General features: G+C 45.2%; 6 protein-coding genes across 7 annotated transcripts; 3 read left to right on the plus strand and 3 right to left on the minus strand.

The window, feature by feature from the left end:
- Nucleotides 1-1,569: 1,569 nt before the first annotated feature.
- Nucleotides 1,570-2,699, plus strand: LOC111076484 (derlin-1). The gene is made up of 3 exons (XM_022370302.2): nt 1,570-2,120; nt 2,182-2,292; nt 2,347-2,699. Exons 1-3 carry the CDS (start codon nt 1,687-1,689, stop codon nt 2,585-2,587), a joined length of 786 nt encoding a protein of 261 aa, XP_022225994.2. The 5' UTR covers nt 1,570-1,686; the 3' UTR covers nt 2,588-2,699.
- A 925-nt stretch (nt 2,700-3,624) lies between these two features.
- Nucleotides 3,625-4,790, plus strand: LOC111076494 (derlin-1-like). The gene is made up of 3 exons (XM_022370312.2): nt 3,625-4,226; nt 4,286-4,396; nt 4,455-4,790. Exons 1-3 carry the CDS (start codon nt 3,727-3,729, stop codon nt 4,576-4,578), a joined length of 735 nt encoding a protein of 244 aa, XP_022226004.1. The 5' UTR covers nt 3,625-3,726; the 3' UTR covers nt 4,579-4,790.
- Nucleotides 4,791-4,855: 65 nt separating this feature from the next.
- LOC111076475 (mucin-5AC) lies at nt 4,856-10,498 on the minus strand. The gene is made up of 5 exons (XM_022370293.2): nt 10,307-10,498; nt 10,002-10,176; nt 9,628-9,895; nt 6,500-8,975; nt 4,856-6,398 (listed from the first exon to the last, which is right to left on the minus strand). Exons 1-5 carry the CDS (start codon nt 10,365-10,367, stop codon nt 6,187-6,189), a joined length of 3,192 nt encoding a protein of 1,063 aa, XP_022225985.2. The 5' UTR covers nt 10,368-10,498; the 3' UTR covers nt 4,856-6,186.
- A 2,040-nt stretch (nt 10,499-12,538) lies between these two features.
- Nucleotides 12,539-13,685, minus strand: LOC111075902 (histidine triad nucleotide-binding protein 3). The gene is made up of 3 exons (XM_022369428.2): nt 13,203-13,685; nt 12,898-13,088; nt 12,539-12,823 (listed from the first exon to the last, which is right to left on the minus strand). Exons 1-3 carry the CDS (start codon nt 13,519-13,521, stop codon nt 12,782-12,784), a joined length of 552 nt encoding a protein of 183 aa, XP_022225120.1. The 5' UTR covers nt 13,522-13,685; the 3' UTR covers nt 12,539-12,781.
- LOC111075886 (uncharacterized protein KIAA2013 homolog) lies at nt 13,608-15,990 on the plus strand. The gene is made up of 5 exons (XM_022369416.2): nt 13,608-13,898; nt 13,964-14,441; nt 14,512-15,456; nt 15,516-15,640; nt 15,716-15,990. Exons 1-5 carry the CDS (start codon nt 13,712-13,714, stop codon nt 15,901-15,903), a joined length of 1,923 nt encoding a protein of 640 aa, XP_022225108.2. The 5' UTR covers nt 13,608-13,711; the 3' UTR covers nt 15,904-15,990.
- Nucleotides 15,991-16,059: 69 nt separating this feature from the next.
- LOC111075872 (aspartate aminotransferase, mitochondrial) lies at nt 16,060-19,773 on the minus strand. Of its 2 annotated transcripts, none has more exons than XM_022369386.2 (4): nt 19,582-19,773; nt 17,485-17,644; nt 17,064-17,414; nt 16,060-17,001 (listed from the first exon to the last, which is right to left on the minus strand). In XM_022369386.2, exons 1-4 carry the CDS (start codon nt 19,656-19,658, stop codon nt 16,306-16,308), a joined length of 1,284 nt encoding a protein of 427 aa, XP_022225078.2. In that variant the 5' UTR covers nt 19,659-19,773; the 3' UTR covers nt 16,060-16,305. The 2 variants fall into 2 exon arrangements, with proteins under 2 accessions (XP_022225078.2, XP_022225087.2); XM_022369395.2 differs by lacking the exon at nt 19,582-19,773 and adding an exon at nt 18,356-18,426.
- Between the last annotated feature and the right edge of the window lie 807 nt (nt 19,774-20,580).

Consider the following 20,580-nt stretch of genomic DNA (forward strand, 5'->3'; position numbering starts at 1 on the left):
AGGCCCAGGCCCAGGCACAGGCCCAGGATCCAAGGCAAAATGCTCAACGAATAAGTAAATAAAAACGAAGACCCCCCCACCCCCACCCGCTACCAACCAACTGAATGCTATGTAAATCCCACTGTATGTGGGTGTGTGTGTGTGCGTGTGCCTGGAACTTCATGATGAGCAAAACGAGTACCGTTAGTGGGCGTATCAAACAGGCAGGGGAAATGCGTCTGCGCTGCTCTAGCAGCCATATTTTCCATGTGCGGCCAATCCGGGTGGGTGTGGCCACACACACTGAACCGGTCCGGTCACGCAAGTCACTTGATTAGCCCCGACATTTTGTAACTGTTACGCGCTCTCTCTCTCTCTCTCTCTGTCTCTCTTTGGCCCTGCTCTCTCTTGCGCTGAAACGCAACAGGCAAAACCACCCGCACAGCTGCCGCCTCGCTCGCACTTGTAGAGTTGCAATGGGAGAGCAAAATACCGTAAGGTTATGCATCGGAATTTCCATACCACTCGAAATATGAACTTTACATTAGAGCCAGAGCCCATAAACCGGCTTTTGCTTTTGTTTCGCAGGAAAAACAAAAAAAAACAACAACAATTAGCAACAATTTGCGCTAATCTACGTAAAGGAAACGTAAACGGTTTTTGTGACAGCTACATATAAATTCTGTGGAAATTTCCGTGTGTACTGTCAAATTAATTCGCCATGGCCACGCCACGCCACACCACGCCACACCACTCAGTCGAGTACATCGGAACTCTTGAGTGTTCAGAATATTGGAAAAGCGCACAGTTTCCAAGTGTTTCATTAATTTCGCACGACTGCACTGCAATTGTTCGTGGATTTTCTGGCGGTGTACGTGTACTGCTGTGGCACACGCTTCCATTACCTGTCTGCTCTGCCCTGATCTGCTCTGCTCTGCTGTCAAAAAGTTTGCACAAAGGCCTCAAAGATATAACCTTATGAAAAACGTTTGCCAAAAAATGAAATGAAAATTTCCGCTATTTATTTGTGTTCCTTCGCCCGTTATGAATTAAGTGTCCTCCTCCTGCAACCACACACACAATGCATCGTATGCATCGTGCATTCTCTTTTGTAGTTGCGAATCCCTTTGTGGGGGTTCGCTTTTGAGCGGGAAAACAAAATTAAAATAGCCAAAAATGGAAACAAACAATATGGGGGATAGCGGATAAAGGTGTGCTTGCTGTCCATTTTTATTGAAACGAAAAACTGATGAAAAATAATCACATTTTCTTTGTTAAATTCGAAATAAGGGCGCCAAAGATGTCCAGCCATGAAGAAGAAGAGGCATGCAACTCAGAGCTTGACGTTTTTGTGGCCTTTGGTCACACTAAGCTTTTGCGATATTTAACATTCGCTTGACCTTTTCAAATCTCACATCACTATTAAAAGAGCACGAATATAAATCTTTTAATTACAGGAAATGTATCATAATTAATTCTAATTATCAATTTTATTTACTAGAGTTTAACTAATTAAAGCATCTAATTATTTTTTTGAATCAATTCTGAGCTTTCTCCGACGACTATGGTCCAGTAGGCCTGGAGAATTTTACAAGTTCTCCTTAAACTGCACAAAATTGTCAGTCCAGAAGTCATTCATTTCTGGTATTAGTAACTTCAAGAGGGAGAAAAATACTTTTTTTTTAAAGAAATTTCTGAAGCAGAATAATGGATGTCTGGCAGTACAAGCCATCGAAGATCAGCATCAGACGCATCTGGTCAGCTACTCTCATTCTGGGCTCTATGCTCTGCCGCTTTGGAGTTTTGCGCATCGAAAAATTGGAATTCAACAGCAAGGAAGTGCTCAGCGGTGGACAGTTGTGGCGATGTGTCACCGCGCTGTTTGTGTACCCCATCAACAGACTGTTCCTCGTCAACATTGGCCTTTTGCATTATTACAGCGGCATAATGGAGAGATATTGCTACAGACACAGACCAGCCGAATATCTGTATCTACTAATCATTACAGCCATTTTCACAAATGTCGCTGGGTTGCTGTTTCGTGTCAAGTACCTAACGGACATAATGATTGTATCCATTGGCTTAATCTCGAATATTGTGCGCAAGAAATCGACTTGGGGTCTGTGGATTACATTTCTATAGTAAGTGGTGGATAATCCTAACATATGCAGGCACAATTTATATTCCCTCTTCTTTATGCAGTTCCCGAGACAATTTAATTGCTTATGTCATTGCCCATGTCTACTATTTTCTCAAATATCAATACCCTGTAGAGCTTGGCGGAATGGAATTGCTGAAAACACCTCAAATCCTGTAAGTTTTCCAGACTTTCTTATGGCTTTTCCTAACAATACTCTGTGCTTTCAGGGAACGTTTGCTCCACTACAAAAGCAGTCCAATAGGCTTATATGAATTTGGCGTTCCCCCGAATGTTCCATCACCATTTCCCCATCGCCGCCACCAGCATCGTATCCATCGCCGCCACCACCATCGTATCCATCCCCGCCACCAACTTCGTATTCATCACCACCGTATTCTTGTTCCCAATGATTGTATGCATTTATGGCCATTATTCATTGTAACTTCATTACAGTTGGTATTTTCGTGATACACGGTCACACTTCATACTCGCGATATTTGGCATACACCATGAAATATTTCGTAATATCGATGTATGCAACTATTGATGTTATTTTAAAAATACATGTATTCTGGGAATAAAGGGGACTACAGGCAGGCTCCGGCTTTTACTTTTGCGTTTCACGTTTTCAGCCAAAAGGCGCTCCGTCATTCGCAAAAGTGTCGTTTATTTCCCCCAGCTCATGCAAAACGCCTCTGTTAAGTTTAACAGTGATTTATCGATAGCCAAATTTAGACAGCTGTTCGAACGAAATCATTTTTTTTTGTTGCATAGGCCAAGGTTGGTTTAAATAAAAATTATTTATAAAAAGGGCACAAGCTCATAAATATTATATTGTAAGTAAAGAGGAGGATCGATCTACAAGGAGCCTTTACAAACAGTACTATTTTCCGCGGTTTGGCAAAGGGTGCACAACTTTTTAAATAGAGGGGTGTTAAGTGGGTTAAGTACCAATAACTTGACCAGCAACAATGACGTCACATTGGGTCAACGTTTTATGCTTTGGCCGTTTTTGTTTGAACCATTTTATGTAAACAATGCAAAGTAAAAGAGTTCTGAAAACTAGCCAATCCTGAACTGAATTTATTCAGCAATTGGACAAAATTTCTTTTTTAGGGCTTTGAGGGACAACTAGCTAGTAATATTAAACTGAATATCAAAATCATGGAATACGATTTCAATCAATAAATCTATTGTACGTTAACCCTTTGTCGACCAGGGGGGTATTTAATATTTCCACTAAATTTATGTAACTTTAACTTATTTCACACATTACAGGTGAAAGATGTCGGTGGTCATTTTTGTTTTGTAAGTAAAGAGTAGAATGGAGCTACAAGGAGCCCTTACAAACAGTTTTATTTTCCGCGGCTTAAAAAAGGGTGCTCAACTTTTTAAATAGAGGGGTGCTAAGTGGGTTAAGACTCGTTTGATCGCCGGATTGCCCTGTTTTTTTTATGGTATTTAATGGTATTTATTTTTTGGCCGGATGGTATTTTTATCGTTATCGGAACAAACACCACGTAAAGCAACAGCAAATCTTTCGAAATAAATGCAAAATCATATGAAAAACATTGTAATAAATTAACTAAAATCAAAATCACATCATAATGGACGCTGGCCAATGGTACCGGTCGCTGCCGCGCTTCACCCGCTACTGGCTGACGGCAACGGTGGTGCTCAGCCTGCTCTGCCGCTTTGACCTGCTATCGCTCTCGGCTCTGCATCTGGACCGATCGAAGGTCTTTGGCAGCCTGCAGCTATGGCGATGTGTCACCTCGCTGTTTGTGTTCCCCATCACACCGAACACGGCCTTCCATTTTCTCATCAACTGCTACTTCATTGTGCAGTACAGCACCAGGCTGGAGAAGGATCAGTACTCGCGCAGTCCCTCCGACTACCTGTATCTGCTCATCGTGACAGCAGTGCTGGCCAACGTAGGTGGGCTGCTGTTTAAGGTCAGCTTCCTCATGGACATGATGGTGATGGCGGTGACGTACATTTGGTGCCAGCTAAACAAAGATGTGACAGTCAGCTTTTGGTTTGGCAGTCGCTTTAAAGCCATCTATTTGCCCTGGGTGCTGGCTGCATTTGAGTTTATATTCAAGTTGTAAGTTATCTACAGACTATATCTGCAGTGGGGGCGCTCTATAACCTATTTACTTGCAGCTCTCTTGCCTCGTTATTGGGCATTTTCAATGGCCATGTCTACTTTTTCCTCAAATTCCAATATTCCCAGGAGCTGGGCGGCAATGCGCTGCTGGAGACGCCGCAGTTCCTGTAAGTTATAAGTGGGGAAACTCACCAGCAACAAGATTAATTTTGATTTTTCTTGCAGGAAACGCCTGGTGCCCGACACTTCTGGCGGGTTTGGTGGCTTTGGCGTGCCACCGGAGAGCAGAGCGCCACCGCGTGCACCCGAAAATCCCTGGGGCAGGGGCATGACTTTGGGTCGCAACTAGGTACACAGACACATCCACCATATAGATCCCAATTTTTGGTTAGCATTTTTTGTAACAAACTAAGTCCAAAAACCTGATCTTTTTCCAATCATCGCTCGATTCTACAGCCGCAGCAGCAGCAGCAATAAGTAAAAATATTGTTAAGTGGGGAGGATTATTATTGTGCATAAAAAATGAAATTATATATATGTAGATATATTTAAATATATCCATTACAAAAAAAAAGCAATCAATAGTTTGTTGTTTTTTTTTTTGTTACATTTAAATTTATTTCGGTTTAAAATTTCTATGCTAAAAATTGTACAGCGACACGCAAATTGTTCAACAATATAATTTTTTTTCTTTTTATTTTTAATATTAATTTACTTATTACTCTTTTGCTCTGTGTGGAGGGAGAGAAGAGTTTTTTTCCTTTTTTTTTTTTTTGTTCTTAAGTTTATATTTTTTCTCTTTTTTTTTGTTGCGGGTTGGTTTTCTTAGGGGTTTTATCTCCATTTTTCGTTTTGGTCTAAAAGTTACAACATTTTCTTATGACAAAAGATCGACCCATAAAATACTTAATATCTAGCATTTCTTGATGTTGTTTTGTTGTTGTTGTTGTGTGTTTGGGGCTTGAATTCCTTCAAAAAGCTGTGTCCCAACCACTTCTAAATGGAACTACGGGTCTGTGGGGGGACAATCTATACATTTGTATATATTTATATTTATGCATTATACAGGGCAGGGGCATTGTTTGCATTTTCGACATTCGAATGATCTACTCATATTTTTTTTTATTTACATTTCGTGTGTGGGGAAGCAGGGAGAGGGGTCGTCTAGGCTCTATAATCTCATACAACAAATTAAGAATTAATTCTTTCTTTTTCCTTCTGAACATTGAAACAATTTTTACTTTCCATTCTTACTGGCTGCGGCTGCTGCTGTTGTTGTTTGTTGTTGTTGTTATTTAGCGTGTATTTTCGATAGTAAACTTAAAGAACTAAACTAAAATGAAATTATGCTAGGCAAAAAAGATGTTTTAGGGGGTGGGGGGCTTGCTGGGACTGTGTGTGGTTGGTTGATGATGGGTGAGGTGAGGGTTGAATGAATCGTAGACTCTATGTACAATCTATACAAAATACAAGTTAAGGGTTCTGTTCTGTTCTGTTCTGCAGGGAGTAGGAATACCCGGCAAAAAAGGATTTTAGACGTCAATGGCAATGGGGCCCTATGTACAGGATAGAGAGAGAGAGTAAGAAAGGGGGGGAGGGAGAGGTTTAAAATATATTTATAAACGTAAAAAGAAAACCTTCCTTTAACTATATACGATAGATAATGTTTAGAACGAATTGGGTTTTGGGGATATTTCTAAAAATGATTTTGGCCATTTAAAACGTTTGTTTTGCTTTTCTCTTTGCTTTCCATTCAAGTTAAGAAAATTGTGTATACGGTAATCTTGCACTTTGCCCCAAAAGACACGAGATAATCTAAGAGACACATCTCGACATTGAGACTAAGGACTGAAAAAAAACTAAACCTAATTCAAACCGATTCCGATTCCGACTGCTGCTGTGCGTTCCTCTCCAACTCCGTTTAATAATGATTTGACAGGCAGGCTAGGCTGCGCCTCTACAGTGTGCTGGCCAGTGGCTGTTGCTCCATTTGCTGTTGCTGCTGCTGCTTCGTCTTTAGCTGCTGTGGATGTCCCCCCTGCGAAACGATGGCTGCCTTCAGGGACGTCTCTGGGGATATGTTGCTGGTGCTCTCAATCTCAATGGGCTGCTCTAGATCCATGTCCACATACTCGATGGCGCTGTCATCCTCTGGATGCAGTTCAATGACTTCAAAAAAGTAAACATACAAAAAAGGATAAGCACATGTCTGGGCTTTAGGGGGGAGAGCACCCAAGGAATAGGGATTTCATTCGTTACTCCCAACTCACTGCGATTGTTGAGCTCCAGCGTGTCGTGTTCCTGTTCCGTTTCCACTTCCACAGCCACCATATCATCATCATCATCCACATCGAGATCCTCGATAATGACATCATCATCGAGACTCTGCTTGGAAGAACCCGTTGTGTTCACCGTCTTGGTGGCCGCTTGGTCCAGCTCCATTTCCCAGTCGGTGGCATTCAGCACCACCAGTGGCCCGGATTTCACCTTCGTCTCCGTCGTCGTCGACGTTCCATTATCAGCCACAATGATGGGCATATTGATGATGTCGATGGGCGTGTCCTCTGTAATCAGTTGATTCGGTTTGGGCTTCGCGGAGCTGCTGCCACTGCTGCTGCTGCTGCTGCTGCTGCCGGTGAGAAGATTGGGCGAGCCTGAGGCTGCCGTTGGCGAGACGATTGAGGCCGAGGTGGAGGCACCAATCACCAGCACACTCGGCTTGGGCTTGGTACTCAGCGTCACGGCACGCATCCCGCTCGCCGCACTGGCCGGCAGGAATACCAAATTGTTTTTGCCCCCAGCGCCAGTGGAAAATGTCAGTGTGGTGGGCTTTGTCGTCAGCTTGGCACTGCTCGAGGATGTTCCGCTGCCGCTGCTCACAGTTAACGTGTTGGTGCTGCTGCTGATCGCCGCACTGGACATCACTTGCGTGGGCGCTGGCAGTATCTGCATCTTCTGTATGCTGATCCTCTGATGCGGTGAGCTGGGCGCTCCCGTTGGCGAGAGTGAGGCCGTGGCCACTGTCGTTGTCGTACCGCCGCCACCCGTCACATTGTTCAGCTTGTGGATGATGCTGCCCGCGGGCAGTTTGCCGGGCTGCAGGAACACCTTGCCATTGGGCGAACAGATCTTGATGTTGCGCAACGCGCTGCTGTGCACCTGCTTGATGTTGAGGGCACTGCCCGTCCCTGTGCCGCTCGTCAGTTTGATGTTTCCCAGTATCTGTGGGCCGCCTGTGGCGGAGCTGGCAGTGCCCGTGACCGTGCCCGCCGCCTTGAGGGTCACACTGCCCGGCGGCAGCTGTTGCGGCTGAGATGTGGCCTTGGCCCGAAAGATGGGCGTGCCCGTTGCCGTGGGCGTTGCCAGTGGTGTGATCAGCGTATTGTTCAAGCTGCTGGCCGGTATATTCTTGATAATATTCACCGTGGAGGCGCTGCTCAGGGGCGTCACTGTCCCCCGCGGCTGCTCCTTGAGATTGCTGGACATGGCCTGCGGCGAGGACGGAGTGGCTCCCGTCGCATCCGTCGTGTAGGGCAGCAGCCGCACTGCCGAACTGGGCAGGCTCTTGGGCTTGGCCTCAAGCTGTGTGCCGTCCAGGAAATTAATCTTCTTCGGCGTCAGCTTGGTGCCGGGTGGGAGTAGGGTGGTGGTGGTGCTGCTGCTGCTGCTGCTCAGAGCAGGTCCCAGGGCAGGTCGCAGCTTGGCGCCCATGGGCGGTGCCGGTATCTGCTGGACGCTGATGATTTGCGGCGCCAACGGGAGATTGGCCGTCGAGATGGGCATGGGTAATGTGGGCGTCAAGGGTAATGGGGGCCCCGCTGCTGTTTCCTCCAAAATGAACTTCTTGACGGGCGTGGACAGCTGTCCGGAGCTGCTGTGGCTCTGCACCTGCACCTGTACGGGCATCACACTCGGCTGCAGTTTCTCTTTAAAGACAATTGGCGAGTTGGCAAAGCCCCGACTGGTCGCACCGGGCGTTGTGGGTGAACCCATCTCTGATGTCGGGCCATAGACGACTCTGGTGGCTGGCAGCGGCTTCAGTTTGTTCAGGAAGCCCGTGGGTGGCGACACCGTCATTGTGGGCGATGGCGTTGCTATGGGCGTGGACGTTGGTGTCGCTGTGGCGGCACCCAGCGACTTGAGTGCCTCGTCCAGGATGTATTCCACGTGGGGTTGCACCACCAAATGATTGCCCATCGCCTCCGGTACGGGCAATAATACTTTTAGTTGCTGCTGCTGCTGTTGCTGGTGTTGCTGGATCTTCTGTTGTTGCTGCTGCTGCAATTGCTTCTGTGCCCGTCGTCCGCTTTTGGCCGGTGCTGCCACTCGCTTCGCAGAGTCTGAGGAGGCTGCCGCTGCTGCCGCTCTACCCGCCGCTATGGCACCGGGATAGGGCCCCAAGCTGTTGGCCAAATTCCGCTTGCTGGCCAGCCGCTGCTTGTGCTTCTGTTGCTGCTGGTAGAAGAAGCGCTGCTGCTGCGTCCTTGGACTGGGTCGCGGTTCCACTGGCACCATTTCACCGTCCTCTGGGCCACTCAGCTGTACGGGTAGCTGGCCCAGCAGCTGCATATGTTGCTGCTGCTGCTGGTGCTGCTGGTGCAGATGATGTTGCTCCAGCTTGTCGTGCTGCTGCTGCTGCTGCTGTTGCATGTGTCGCTTCTTGTTGGGCTTGGCATCGATGCCCTCGTTCTCCTTGCGCTTCTGTATGGCCTTCTTCACCTCGTTGGGCACATCGGGTACTTTGAACTGCGGGAGGGGGATAAAGGACATAGATTAATATTAAAATAAAATATTATTAAAATCCTAAATTTCTTATAGATTACAAATTTAATTACATCCAGCCAACTGTTAAATCTCCAGCAATAACTTTTACAACAGCTGTCGTATAATTTCATGAAAAATGTCAAATTTACCAACAAAATAAACCACAAAAAACAAATATTGCATTTAATGCCCAAAATCGACCTATAGCAGCTCTAAAAATCTTATTAATTCATTCAAAAATCGATTTAAATCTAAAAAACTGTTTTAACAGTTCCAGGCATAACATAACATAACAAAACGGCTGACTGCTAACAGTGTCATGTTAACTTGTAACATGTCCAATTGGACCTGGAAGATATCTCCACTTAAAACCCGACTCCCCATCATGCTAGACAATTAAATGAAACCAGGAGATAATTCCAATGATAATGCTGCTAAGGAAGACTCCACACGTGCACCCAGCGCCCAGCAACCAAGACGCGGATTAAACGACGACAAATGCCAGCGGCTGCGGCCCAGGCAGACTGTACTTTCACTGCCCCCGCGCGCGCACACAAGCAGCATGCAGAAGCAGAGGCAAATCGCCACATCGGTGGCTAGGGGGATTATATAATGCTCTCTCTCTCTCTCTCACCGGTTCATCCATGATCACTAGCGTCGGCTCCTGGGCCCTGTTCCGGCCATGCTTCAGGGCCATCAGGTTGGCCTGGTCGATGAGGGCATCGGCATAGTGGGCACCCGTTTCAGCGGGCGGCAATAGTTTCGCGTTCTCCAGACACGCCTTCGCCGCCAGATCGTTGGCCACAATGCTGAGCGCCGTTTGGGGACTGATGCGCGGCAGCAGCGGATACGGACGACGGCCCTCGCGAGACCATTCCTGCCAGGTGTTCGGACCGCAGACACTGCGAGATACACACACGCACGGGAGTGACACGAAACGAAACGAGGTTGGGATTAAAAAATTGGCATTATTTTTGCACTGGGTTTTGTTGCTCCACTGCCACTTACTTTTCGGCTATGGTGCAGAGTTGTTCATCGTTGACGGCACGCCGCACTTCCGCCCGATGACGCTCCGGAGTTATGTGAAAAAGTTGGCGCAGTTCCTCCAGCATTTTGCCCTTCGGTTCGCTCAGCGAGCCTTGCGCGCGAAAAACGCTTATTATATGCGAGTAGGATTCAAGCTCTAAGCGAATGAAAGGCAAGAGAACACATTAGAGTAGATTCACTGGGCGTCTGGCTAGATAACTAGCCATGATGCGAGCGCCGCTTGCTCCTGGTTGTGGCGATGAGCCTCTGCTGCCTTCCACACTTACCAAGTCGACGCAGCATGCCTCGGCATTCGTCCCGCGACATTTCCAACGTTTGTGGCCACATTGTGCACGTTGTTTTGCACACCGTATGCTAAATGCACTCCAAGCCGTTGGATATCAGTGTGAATCCGTGGTTATTAGCTTAAATCAAAGGGTTTTCGCGAATTAAAACAAACTCTTCAGGCAGTTGTCAAACCAAAGAGGGCACTATCGATAGTATCGATATTTTGCTGCTAGCCTCTACTATCGATGGTTTTGAGACTATCATGATAGTATCGAGCTACAGTCGTTGCGCTTTTGATATGTTTGGATTGGCTGCTATAAAATACGAAGACAAATTTGTAAACAAATCGACAGGTGGCATCTAGTTTTTACAACGGACAAGTTCCTAAAAGGTTTCAATGGTTTTTTAATTATTATTTGAGCCCAATACTATTACGATAGTATCGATTGTTTTTTTCAAAACATTCAACGTTGATATTCCTCGATTTTGATATTCCGTTTAATATTACTAGATAGTTGGCCCTCTCAGTCGTAAAAAAATAATTTTATCCGATAGATACATAAATTTTCTACAAGATTGGTAAGTTTTCAGAAGTCTTTTTAATTGGATTATTTACATATTAAGGTTCAAACAAAAACAACATAAAACGAATGTGACGTCGTTTTTGTGGCGCTGCCAGACTCGTGCAATTCGTAGTTACTGCGGGCTACCATGCCATGCCATGATATTTTGTGATATGAAATTCGTCAATTTTGATATTCAGTTTAATATTACTAGATAGCTGGCCTTCTCAACCTTTCAGAACAATGCTGCCTATTCATTTCCCCATGCTGCTGAAATTTTTCCCATACATATCAAATGTATCTTTCGGGAATGCGTAGGAACGTCGCAACAATGAATCTACGTTCCATACGTTTAAATTCAAAATGTTGCTAGGACATTTTTATGTTGCTCGGCCACCATGCTGTAGAAATCTGTTTTGAAGACAGTGGCAGGGTAAGACACGGCGAGCTGATACAAATTATTATCGTCGAAATTTAAAAAATGATTATTATTTCCCGTAAGTTACATGTGGTTCACACCACGAAAAAGAGGGGAAAGTCACCACAAAAATGCTCTCTTCCCCGCGAAAAAGAGAGGACATTATGAAAAACCACCACGAATTGAGAGCGTGAGAGCAGCCGTGATTGGTTCGCTAACACTGAACTCTGACGATACTAATCGGCAGTCCATGTGGTGTGACCATTAAATGTGTTAAAAACATTTGCGGTAGATGGCGTAGCTATCAGTGGCGTAGGACACAGGACATTTTTTTTTTTAGACTTTTCCTGAGTTTTTAACATCAAATTTAGTCGTCTCCAGCAGTGTCTTAATGGATCAGGGGGTACAATCTGTTTGAAGTATTTTATTTAATGATTTTAGGTATAGTTTTACCTTTTGCACAACCATACATCTTTAGCGCCAAAATTTGATATTTAACCTACAAGTTATTGTTGTTTTTGGTGGTGATAGTTTCGCTGATAGTTGGAAAAGTGCAAAAATGTGCTGTTAAGCGCAGAAGCCAATAAGGCAAAAAGGCCCTATGCCTCACCTATGTAAAAAAAAAAACTGCGTCTCCGGCAAGACGCAAAGAAGCACTTCGCAGCGCCAGTGTAAGCAGTGTAAGAACTCAACCGTAGTGTAAACAGGTTATTAAATCATCGGCAAGTATTGCCGTATTCTGTCTAGTATTTTTACAAAATACTGCAATTATTCGGGATATCGATAGCAAACAGCTGCTTTTGTCGCATCAAACAATAATCACATAGCTGGAAAATTATGCAAAAAAAATAATGCGGCTTTGGTGTAAACGGCTCGCATAATTTTTCGGCACCTACGACAATGATGCGGCAGTGTAAAAATCGTATTAGTGCCAGCTCATACAAAAAGGCCTCTATTATATTTAACAGAGTTTTATCGATAGCCAAATCGGGCTGCCACAGCTGTTCGAACAAAATCACTTTTTTTTTTTGTTGCATAGACCAAGTTTTAAATAAAAATTATTTATAAAAAGGGTTCAAGCTTAATTGCAATGGTAGTCACATTTATGTCCATGCATCAATAATTATAAAATAAATAATTACTTTTCTTTTCGGCGAGGAATTGCCTGCCGTTTTGAAAACGGAAAATTTTTGCGGTAGCGCGCGTAACTTTTCGTTTTCAAAAGTAAATCGGACCTGAACATATATATATATATTGTAGAATTTTATTTATTTAATGGTTTGGGTCTGAGTTGAGTTTAACTAGTGTCGTTGGCTAAGACTTATTATCACTGATACTGATATCTTCATTCGATACGATAGTTTACATGCACAGGTAGCTGGTTTCACTTAATTCTAAGTAACAGCAACAGATTTACTTATTTACAAATTGGAAATGCAAGACTCTAGCACACAAAGAAAAACACAGCTTTCGTATATTTAAACGTTCCATTGTTACAGCTCTCTCAATTCCAGAGCTTCGTTGGCGTCCTTGGCCTGCATGGTGGGAGGCAACAACAATAAGTTAAAAGTGAGAAATGCACACAGGTGTGTGTTTCGGACTCGCTCACCGTTTTGAACCAAATCGACGACATAAAGTTGATACGATTCCACAAACTCATCTCCGAGGGCGGATATATGCCATGCAAATGCAGATGCTTCACCGAGATGAATGGCGGGATGTGAAATCCAATAATCGCCTGCGAAGGGTCCACATTCTTCGACTTGAGCAGCTCGACCATGCCCGATTCCATCCGCAGCACTGATGGATATCAACAAACACATACATACGCACATGAATACATTATAAGCATACAATACATGTCTGTATGTATATGCTTCAAACAAGATATTGGCTGGGACGTGGCTGACTTACCAAGTCCAATGTGGGATCTGTTCAGAACATTGAAGCTATCAAAGTGCTGCTTGGGTATGGCCAGATAGTGGAACGTTGCCGCAGGACTCTTATCCTTGAATATGACGTATTCGTCGGTTTGAACCTCCAGCACGGGCGGCGGGCCTTGTCTTCCGTTGGCAAAATCACAAAATAAACATTGCTCCTGAGACCCGGCTGCTGCGGTTGGGCTATTTTTTCCGCAATTGTAGACTGCGATTAGGCCGAGCAGGCCCAGTCCTGCGAGCGCGGCAAAGATTGTTTTCTTGCGTTTAAACAGGCTCAGGCCGTCTCCCTGCATGGTGTCGTAGAAAATATAGCTGGAATTTTCGGATTTCTGGTTCTTTAAAGTCTGGTTTCACTGCTCGTGGGCCGTAACAGCTGTCAATTTGTGCCATTCACAGTTGCTAGCACGCACAATGTATAATCAACATTTGGTTAACATTAAACAACTAATTTCCCAATGAACACTCAATCAACAAACAATAACGATGTTGTTCCGCTCAGCCAAAAACAAATTCGAGACTGTGGATGTGATGCGCCGGCTGAAGCGTCTGGCCGAAGGCACCCTCTCCTCGTATCGCCGTTTGTTTCTGCTGCTCCTCTGCGTGTGCACAGTGTTCTATATGCTGCCGCCGATCTTTCGTTATATATTTCTAAGTGCACCGGAGCAGAAGGGTAATCGCAATCCACTTGGGCCGTTCCTTGAGTGCCAATAGCTAACCAGCATTTGTCTTTGACAGATCCCCATAGCATGTGCATGGACGACCGTCTGACACCGTACATACTGCAGAACTATGAGTTCGATGCCAACATTCGTCACGTGTCGCCATCGAAGCTGCCGGGCGAACGCGATTTCACGCCCTACATTGGCAACGGCTACATCGGACTGGAGATAGCCCACGATGCGTCGCTGAACATCAAGCACGGACGTGCCATGCAGCTGCCCATCCGCTTCCAGCCGATTGTGTCCGTGGCACAGCCGGGTGTGGGCGTCGAGAAGGAGTCCACCGTTGTCGAGTATCTGACGGGCATGGTGCATCGGTTTCAGTGCTTCGCGGGCTACTTTGCGTCCTACACCTACTATGCACATCGCACGCAGCCCAATATCCTCGTGCAGGAGCTGCAAATCACCAACACCCGCAACATGATCGAGGACGTGGAGCTGATAATGCCGCGCGTTAGCCTGCCCAGGCTATCGCAGCGCACCCTGAAGCTGAGGTTACCGTCTGTCTTCGATTGGCCGCTCGCATTTCTCTGACTTGTGTGTTGTGTTGTTCCTCTTTTGCAGTGAGCCAGCATCCGCGGGCATGGTGGCCTACAACGAGCTGGAGGTGCTGACGGGCGTTGTGCAACCGGTGCCAGAGGATCCCAGTAAATTGATTGTCGTGAGCATTGTGAAGCCCCAGCTGGATGCCAAGTTGCAGGTGCGCAAGCGGGGCACAGTCCGCATTGTGTATCCCATTGCGATCCACTACTCCAAGACAGTGGCCGAGGCGCAGCTGAAGGCCACCATCGAGGCCAACGAGCAGCAGGCCACGCAGGCCATGATAAAACTCCTGCAGAAACTGGGCTCAAAGGCGACCAATACGGGCTCGGCGTACAGCATCAATACCTATCGCCAGGAGCATATCGACGTGTGGGCGGATCTCTGGGCCACCGGCTTCACGATAAGCACATCCAAGGCGGAGCACAGCCTGAACGGCGATCGCATCAATGCCACCATGTACGCGGTGCTTTCGCAGGTGCGCTGCTTCGAGTTCGAGGAAATGGGCACTGCCGTCACCACGGCCAAAAAGGAGGACATAGCCAAGGCCCTAACCTATGCGGAGGGCTGCTACGATTCCTATCACACGCTGCAGGCGGAGAATCTGTGGCGCGAAATGTCCAGCCTGCAGCAGCTCAACTCGCTGGTGTCTTCCTGGATGCTGACGCTCGAGAAGCAGGGCTGCCACAATCTCATACGTGCGGGCGCCTCCGGTGTCATACAGGCCATGGTCTTGAGCTTTGGCAGCTTTCGCTTTAGCAATCAGCACCTGGAGTGCAACATACATCCCAAGTTCCTGCACAGAGACTTCCACTTTCGACGCCTCAACTATGGCAACAAGACGCATGTAAATGTCACCATCATTGTGAAGGACGACAATAAAGCGATCATTAACGTGGCCTTGGATCGCTCCGATCGCAGTTACTATGCCTGCGATGGCGGCTGTCTGGATGAGCCCGTGCTGCTCACGTAAATATCTTTCAACCTTTGACCCTATTGATTGCTTAACTGTGTGTTTTCTGTTGCAGCCAAAGCCGTCGACACTTCCCAGTTAAACTGACTGAACCCCTAACAGCAATACTATACATAACCGAGGACAAACAGCACATGGAGGAGCTGCATCATGCCATACATGTCAAGGAAGTGGTTGAGGGTAAGCTCCCCCCCCCCAGCTATGCTTTATGGTAGGGGAAAATCATTATACCTGTATTCTGTATTCCATTTATAGCTCCCGCCCATGAACAGCATTTGATTGCTTTGCACAAGCATGGCCATCAATTGGGTGGACTGCCGACGCTCTTCTGGGTATCGGTGTGTGCAATAATTATAGTATTTCATATATTCCTGTGTAAGCTTATAATCAAGGAGTATTGCGAACCAAGCGATAAGTTAAGGTATCGTTATAACAAACCGTGATCCTAGTTGTATATATATATATATATATATATATAGGTATATATTTTTTGGGACAGTGTGTGGCATATGCTAGTAACAAATACAAATCAAAATCAAAATACCATAAAATCCCCATTCGAGTACGAAATTAAAGAACAGAACACACAAATCTCGTTATTTCCATTAACATTTAAAATGCTTTACTTTAATCCAAAAGGCAGATCTTTTAGCTTATTTACAAAGAGTTATCTATAGAGAGAGAGCGAGAGTGTGTGTGTGTGTGTGTGTGTGAGAAAATGCAATTAGTTTGACTAAAAAAATTCACAATTTAAATTTCGTTTTGTTTGGTGCCGCCGCGTACAGGTGCCGATCGATAAGTAGCTCCATTGAAAACTCCCCACTCCCCAGCTTAGGTGCGCATATCTACTTGGTTACCTTGTGTATGCTCTCGGCCAGATAATCCACATTCTTGCTGGACACACCCGCCATCGAAATGCGACCATCCTGGGTCATATAGACGCTGTACTCCTTGGCCAGCTTGGTGACCTGTTCGGGCTTCAGTCCCGTGTAGCAGAACATGCCAATCTGATTGACAATGTGCTCCCAGCTGCGGCTGGAGCCGAGCTTCTTGAGGTTCTCCCGCAGCGCGCAGCGCGCATCAATGATGCGATCGGCCATCTGCTTGACATCCACCAGCCACTGTTTGCGCAGATCATCGTTGTTCAGAATTTCGGCCGCGATGCGTGCCCCGTGGATGGGCGGGCTCGAGTACAAGCCACGAATGATAATCTTCACCTGCGACATGACACGTGCCGCCTCCTCCTCATCGGTGCAGATAACGGAGAAGGCGCCCGCACGCTCGCCATACAGACCCATGTTCTTGGCAAAGCTCTGCGCCAGGCAGAAGTCATGACCATCGGCTTCGAAGATGCGCACCGCCTGCGCATCACGATCCACATCGCCGGAGGCAAAGCCCTGATAGGCAAAGTCAATGAACGGATAGAGCTTGCGCTCCTTCACCACCTTGGAGATCTCGCGCCACTGCTCTGCCGAGGGATCCACGCCAGTGGGATTGTGGGCGCAGGCATGCAGCAGCACAATGGCTCCCTCGGGTATTTTCTGGAATAACACACATCAAATATAGAGCATCTCTATGGGGTTCCGGCTTCGCTGCGACTCACCTTCAGATCCTCGATCATGCCACTGAAGTCCAGATCGCAGCTGGCGGGATTGTAGTAGCGGTAACGCTTCACGGACAGTCCGCTGTGCTCGAAAATGGGCACATGGTTGCCCCAGGTGGGATTGGGCATGTACACATCGCGGCAGCCCGTCCAGAAGCGGCTCAGGAAGGCGGCACCCACACGCAGAGCGCCCGTGCCACTGATTGTCTGGGTGGTGACATTATGCTTGGCCTGCAGCCGCTTCGAGTCCTTGCCCAAGGCCAGCTCGATGGCTTTGTTGTAGAACTCGGGAAAGCCAATGATCGGAGCATATTCCTTGTCCAAGCCGCGTTCGACCACACGCTTTTCGGCCTATCAAATTATATATGGAAAAGGTATTGGTATTGGTTGAGTGGTTCTCTTGGTTATTGTCTGGACTCACCTCCCGCACACTGGGCAGCACGAATGGCTTGGTGTTGTCATCGCGATAGGCACCAACGCCCACATTCATCTTCTTGGGATTCTGATCCCGCTTGAAGGCCTCTGTTACGCCCAAAATGGCATCGGGTGGACCCATTTTCACTTCCGTGAACCATGATGATCTGCAGGAGAGCAAAAGAGTGTGTAGAAATGAAAGGAGTTGCTCAAAGATCTTTCCAATATCTTTGCTTTGCTTTCGTTTGTGTTCCATTAACCTTTAGCCCCCCCTAATGTGTTCTTATCTTTCCCCAAGAGTTAATTGAAGAGATTAGCGAACTCTGCTTGGTGGGCTATCTGCCACTTGAATTTATCATTTGGGTTTCATGACTAAAGTTTGAAAGTCATCTAAAGGTTTACTTGGATCTAGCACCCGCTCTTCGCACACCTAATGGGGGGTCGGGTAACAGTTCTCTTATCACATTGGCGCCGCTGTAAACAAGCTCCAACCGAGCCCCACCCAAATGCGAGCACGAACAGATGCATAGATCTCACGTTGCCTGCGTCAGTGATAAGGTCAGGTCCCTCTGCTGACGTATTCGCTTTTGTCACATTTTATGCAGAATGCCAGGAAGTTCTCAAAGTTAATTAAAATTCTTTCAATTATGGAAGCCGCCTGCCCTATCACTCGCTTTCGATTGTGTTGATAAATACACAGAAGGAAGTTTCCGGCTGCAGTTCGATAAAACAAACTTTTCTCATAAAAGCCCAAGAGGCAGGTACGGTACCATAAAAATCAAAGCACGCGACCAAAGCGTGATATGTCCACAGACCACCCTGCGAAACTTGTGTGTGTGCGGCATATCAGTGCCAGTGGAGGCTTGGCATTGGCTTACCCCACTTTACAGTCGCTGGAGCACAGCCGTCTCAATAGAAGCAATGAATTTTGCATTATGATACAAGCAATTTTAGTATAAAATATATAACTTAAGTGTGACGTAAAAAACTAAAGGTATGGTTGCCATAGAACTTCATACAAATCACAAACAAATAAATGGGAATATCTTTCGATTAAGAAGATATTAATTTTTTTTTTTAATTATTCAGAAAACTAACAAAATTAAAATTTAAAAAAATAAAAATAGTTTATCCGAAAAATTACAAGTTAAAAGATATTTTGAATGTTTAAATTAAAAACAAAATATATATTTAGTTTGTATTTTTGTAATACAGAAATATAAACGAAAAGCCTATAAAAATTCCTTTTTTGATTTTCTTATTCGTGCAAACAGTTTCTGAATATTATTTAGGGCATCTACAAGTCGTTGGGTTTCATGCTATTCAAACATTTGCTTTTGGAATGTTCTTTCAAGCGGGAAGAAAAAATAGAAATACAACAAAAAAAGGAACCCATTGAACGTCATGAAATTAGCTTTAAAATTAAATACATATCCATCCGTTCATTATGATAAATTCACACATAAAAAATATATATTTTAGACACTTATAGTATTATGTAGAGAAAGCTCTATAGAGGAACAGCTGCACGTACTTTTAACTCTTTGAAATTACTTTCGAAAAGTTTGAAACTTTTCGGCAACCCATGGATGTAAAAGTGCCATCGATTTCGTCAGAAATCTCTGCTATAAATAATCACAGTTCTCTCTACAGAGCTGCTACTGTACCATCTACCTCAGTAGATCCCAAACATATGCAAATATTAGCAAGAAATTGCCACAACGCGATAAGAACAGCTGAGACAGTCTGCCATAAATCAGCATGAAATGATGAAATTCAAGCCCCTTGCTCTCGCACACGCAGACAGGCCCATTTCCAGTTTCTCCGTCCCTCATGGCTGACATAATGAAATCAGCCTCAAAAAAACACACTCAGAATTCGCATTTCCACACAAATTGCAGCAGTAATTGAACACAAAAAACATCACTGGAGACCCACCGACCGACCGACCGACCGACCGACCGACCGACCGGCAACTGCAATGAATGACCTTGACAGATGACACTGCGCCGCTGCAATCTGCAACGTGGTTGTGCTATTACTGCAAAAACAACAACAACAATCCCTTTTCTCTCTCTCTCGCTCCCTTATCTCTTTTACTTACTTGCAACGCAAGGCAGCAGCCGCCGAGGGTGCCACACGGTTGCTCAACAGCAAACTGTGCTTACAGATCTGCGACATGTTTGCTTTAAATGCACAAAATAAATGTACTGTATTTCCTCGTAATAATTATGAGCGGAAAATGCCGGCAAACGGTAGAGCGACCGATGGATTTCAGGTGAATACTAAACTAGTCGCAGAAGCTACGTGAAATGTGACCGCATGGGGAACGACAAGATAGCTCTAAAAGCTTAAATATAAAAAGCTTACCAATGACACACAAAATACTCGTATATTCGCGACACAAAGTTGATTGTTTACGCATCTGGCAGCTTCACCAAAAGCTTTGAATTTCAGTCGTTCTTTAAATAATCTGCTAGAGTTTTACTACTAAAATTCGCTTATGGTTCCTATTGAGTTGAGAGAAACCACTTTATAAAATAAGAAGCGGGCTAGAGACCCACGGGCATGTCTTTGAACATAGCTGGAATCATTGGCCGCTCGGTGTTGAAGAACTCTTGCCACCATTTAGGAACTGAGTCGGTTTGAAAAGCGGCTTGAATCCAATTTCATTCTATATGATCAAGATATATATGCCATTAGCGCCTTGAATGTTTCTATAATCTATAATCCTATCTGTTTACTGCTTAGAACCATCATTTGGGTTCTTGGAACCATATTTAAATAAATACATAAATCAATTCAAAGAATCAAAAAATTATTCCAAGTTTCAATTCTTCCTTATTTGGGCTTTAGAGTTTACCCAATTAAATAAATTAAATTCCTTGGGCAGTAGCATGCTTGGAATAAATATTCTCTTGGAAATTACCTATAGTTTTCTAGTCAAATTTCTGGGTACCCTTGTTCGAACGATCAAATAATAGCGAAACTTTGTATATCTTTTTGTAAATAGAAATTCTGTATTTTTAAATTCAAATCAAAATAAATTGAAATAGACTCTGTTCCATAGTTTTGGAATCTTATCTTACAAAGTTTAAGATCA

This window comes from Drosophila obscura, unplaced genomic scaffold (assembly GCF_018151105.1).
Source record: "Drosophila obscura isolate BZ-5 IFL unplaced genomic scaffold, ASM1815110v1 contig_200, whole genome shotgun sequence".
Classification (NCBI taxonomy): domain Eukaryota; kingdom Metazoa; phylum Arthropoda; class Insecta; order Diptera; family Drosophilidae; genus Drosophila; species Drosophila obscura.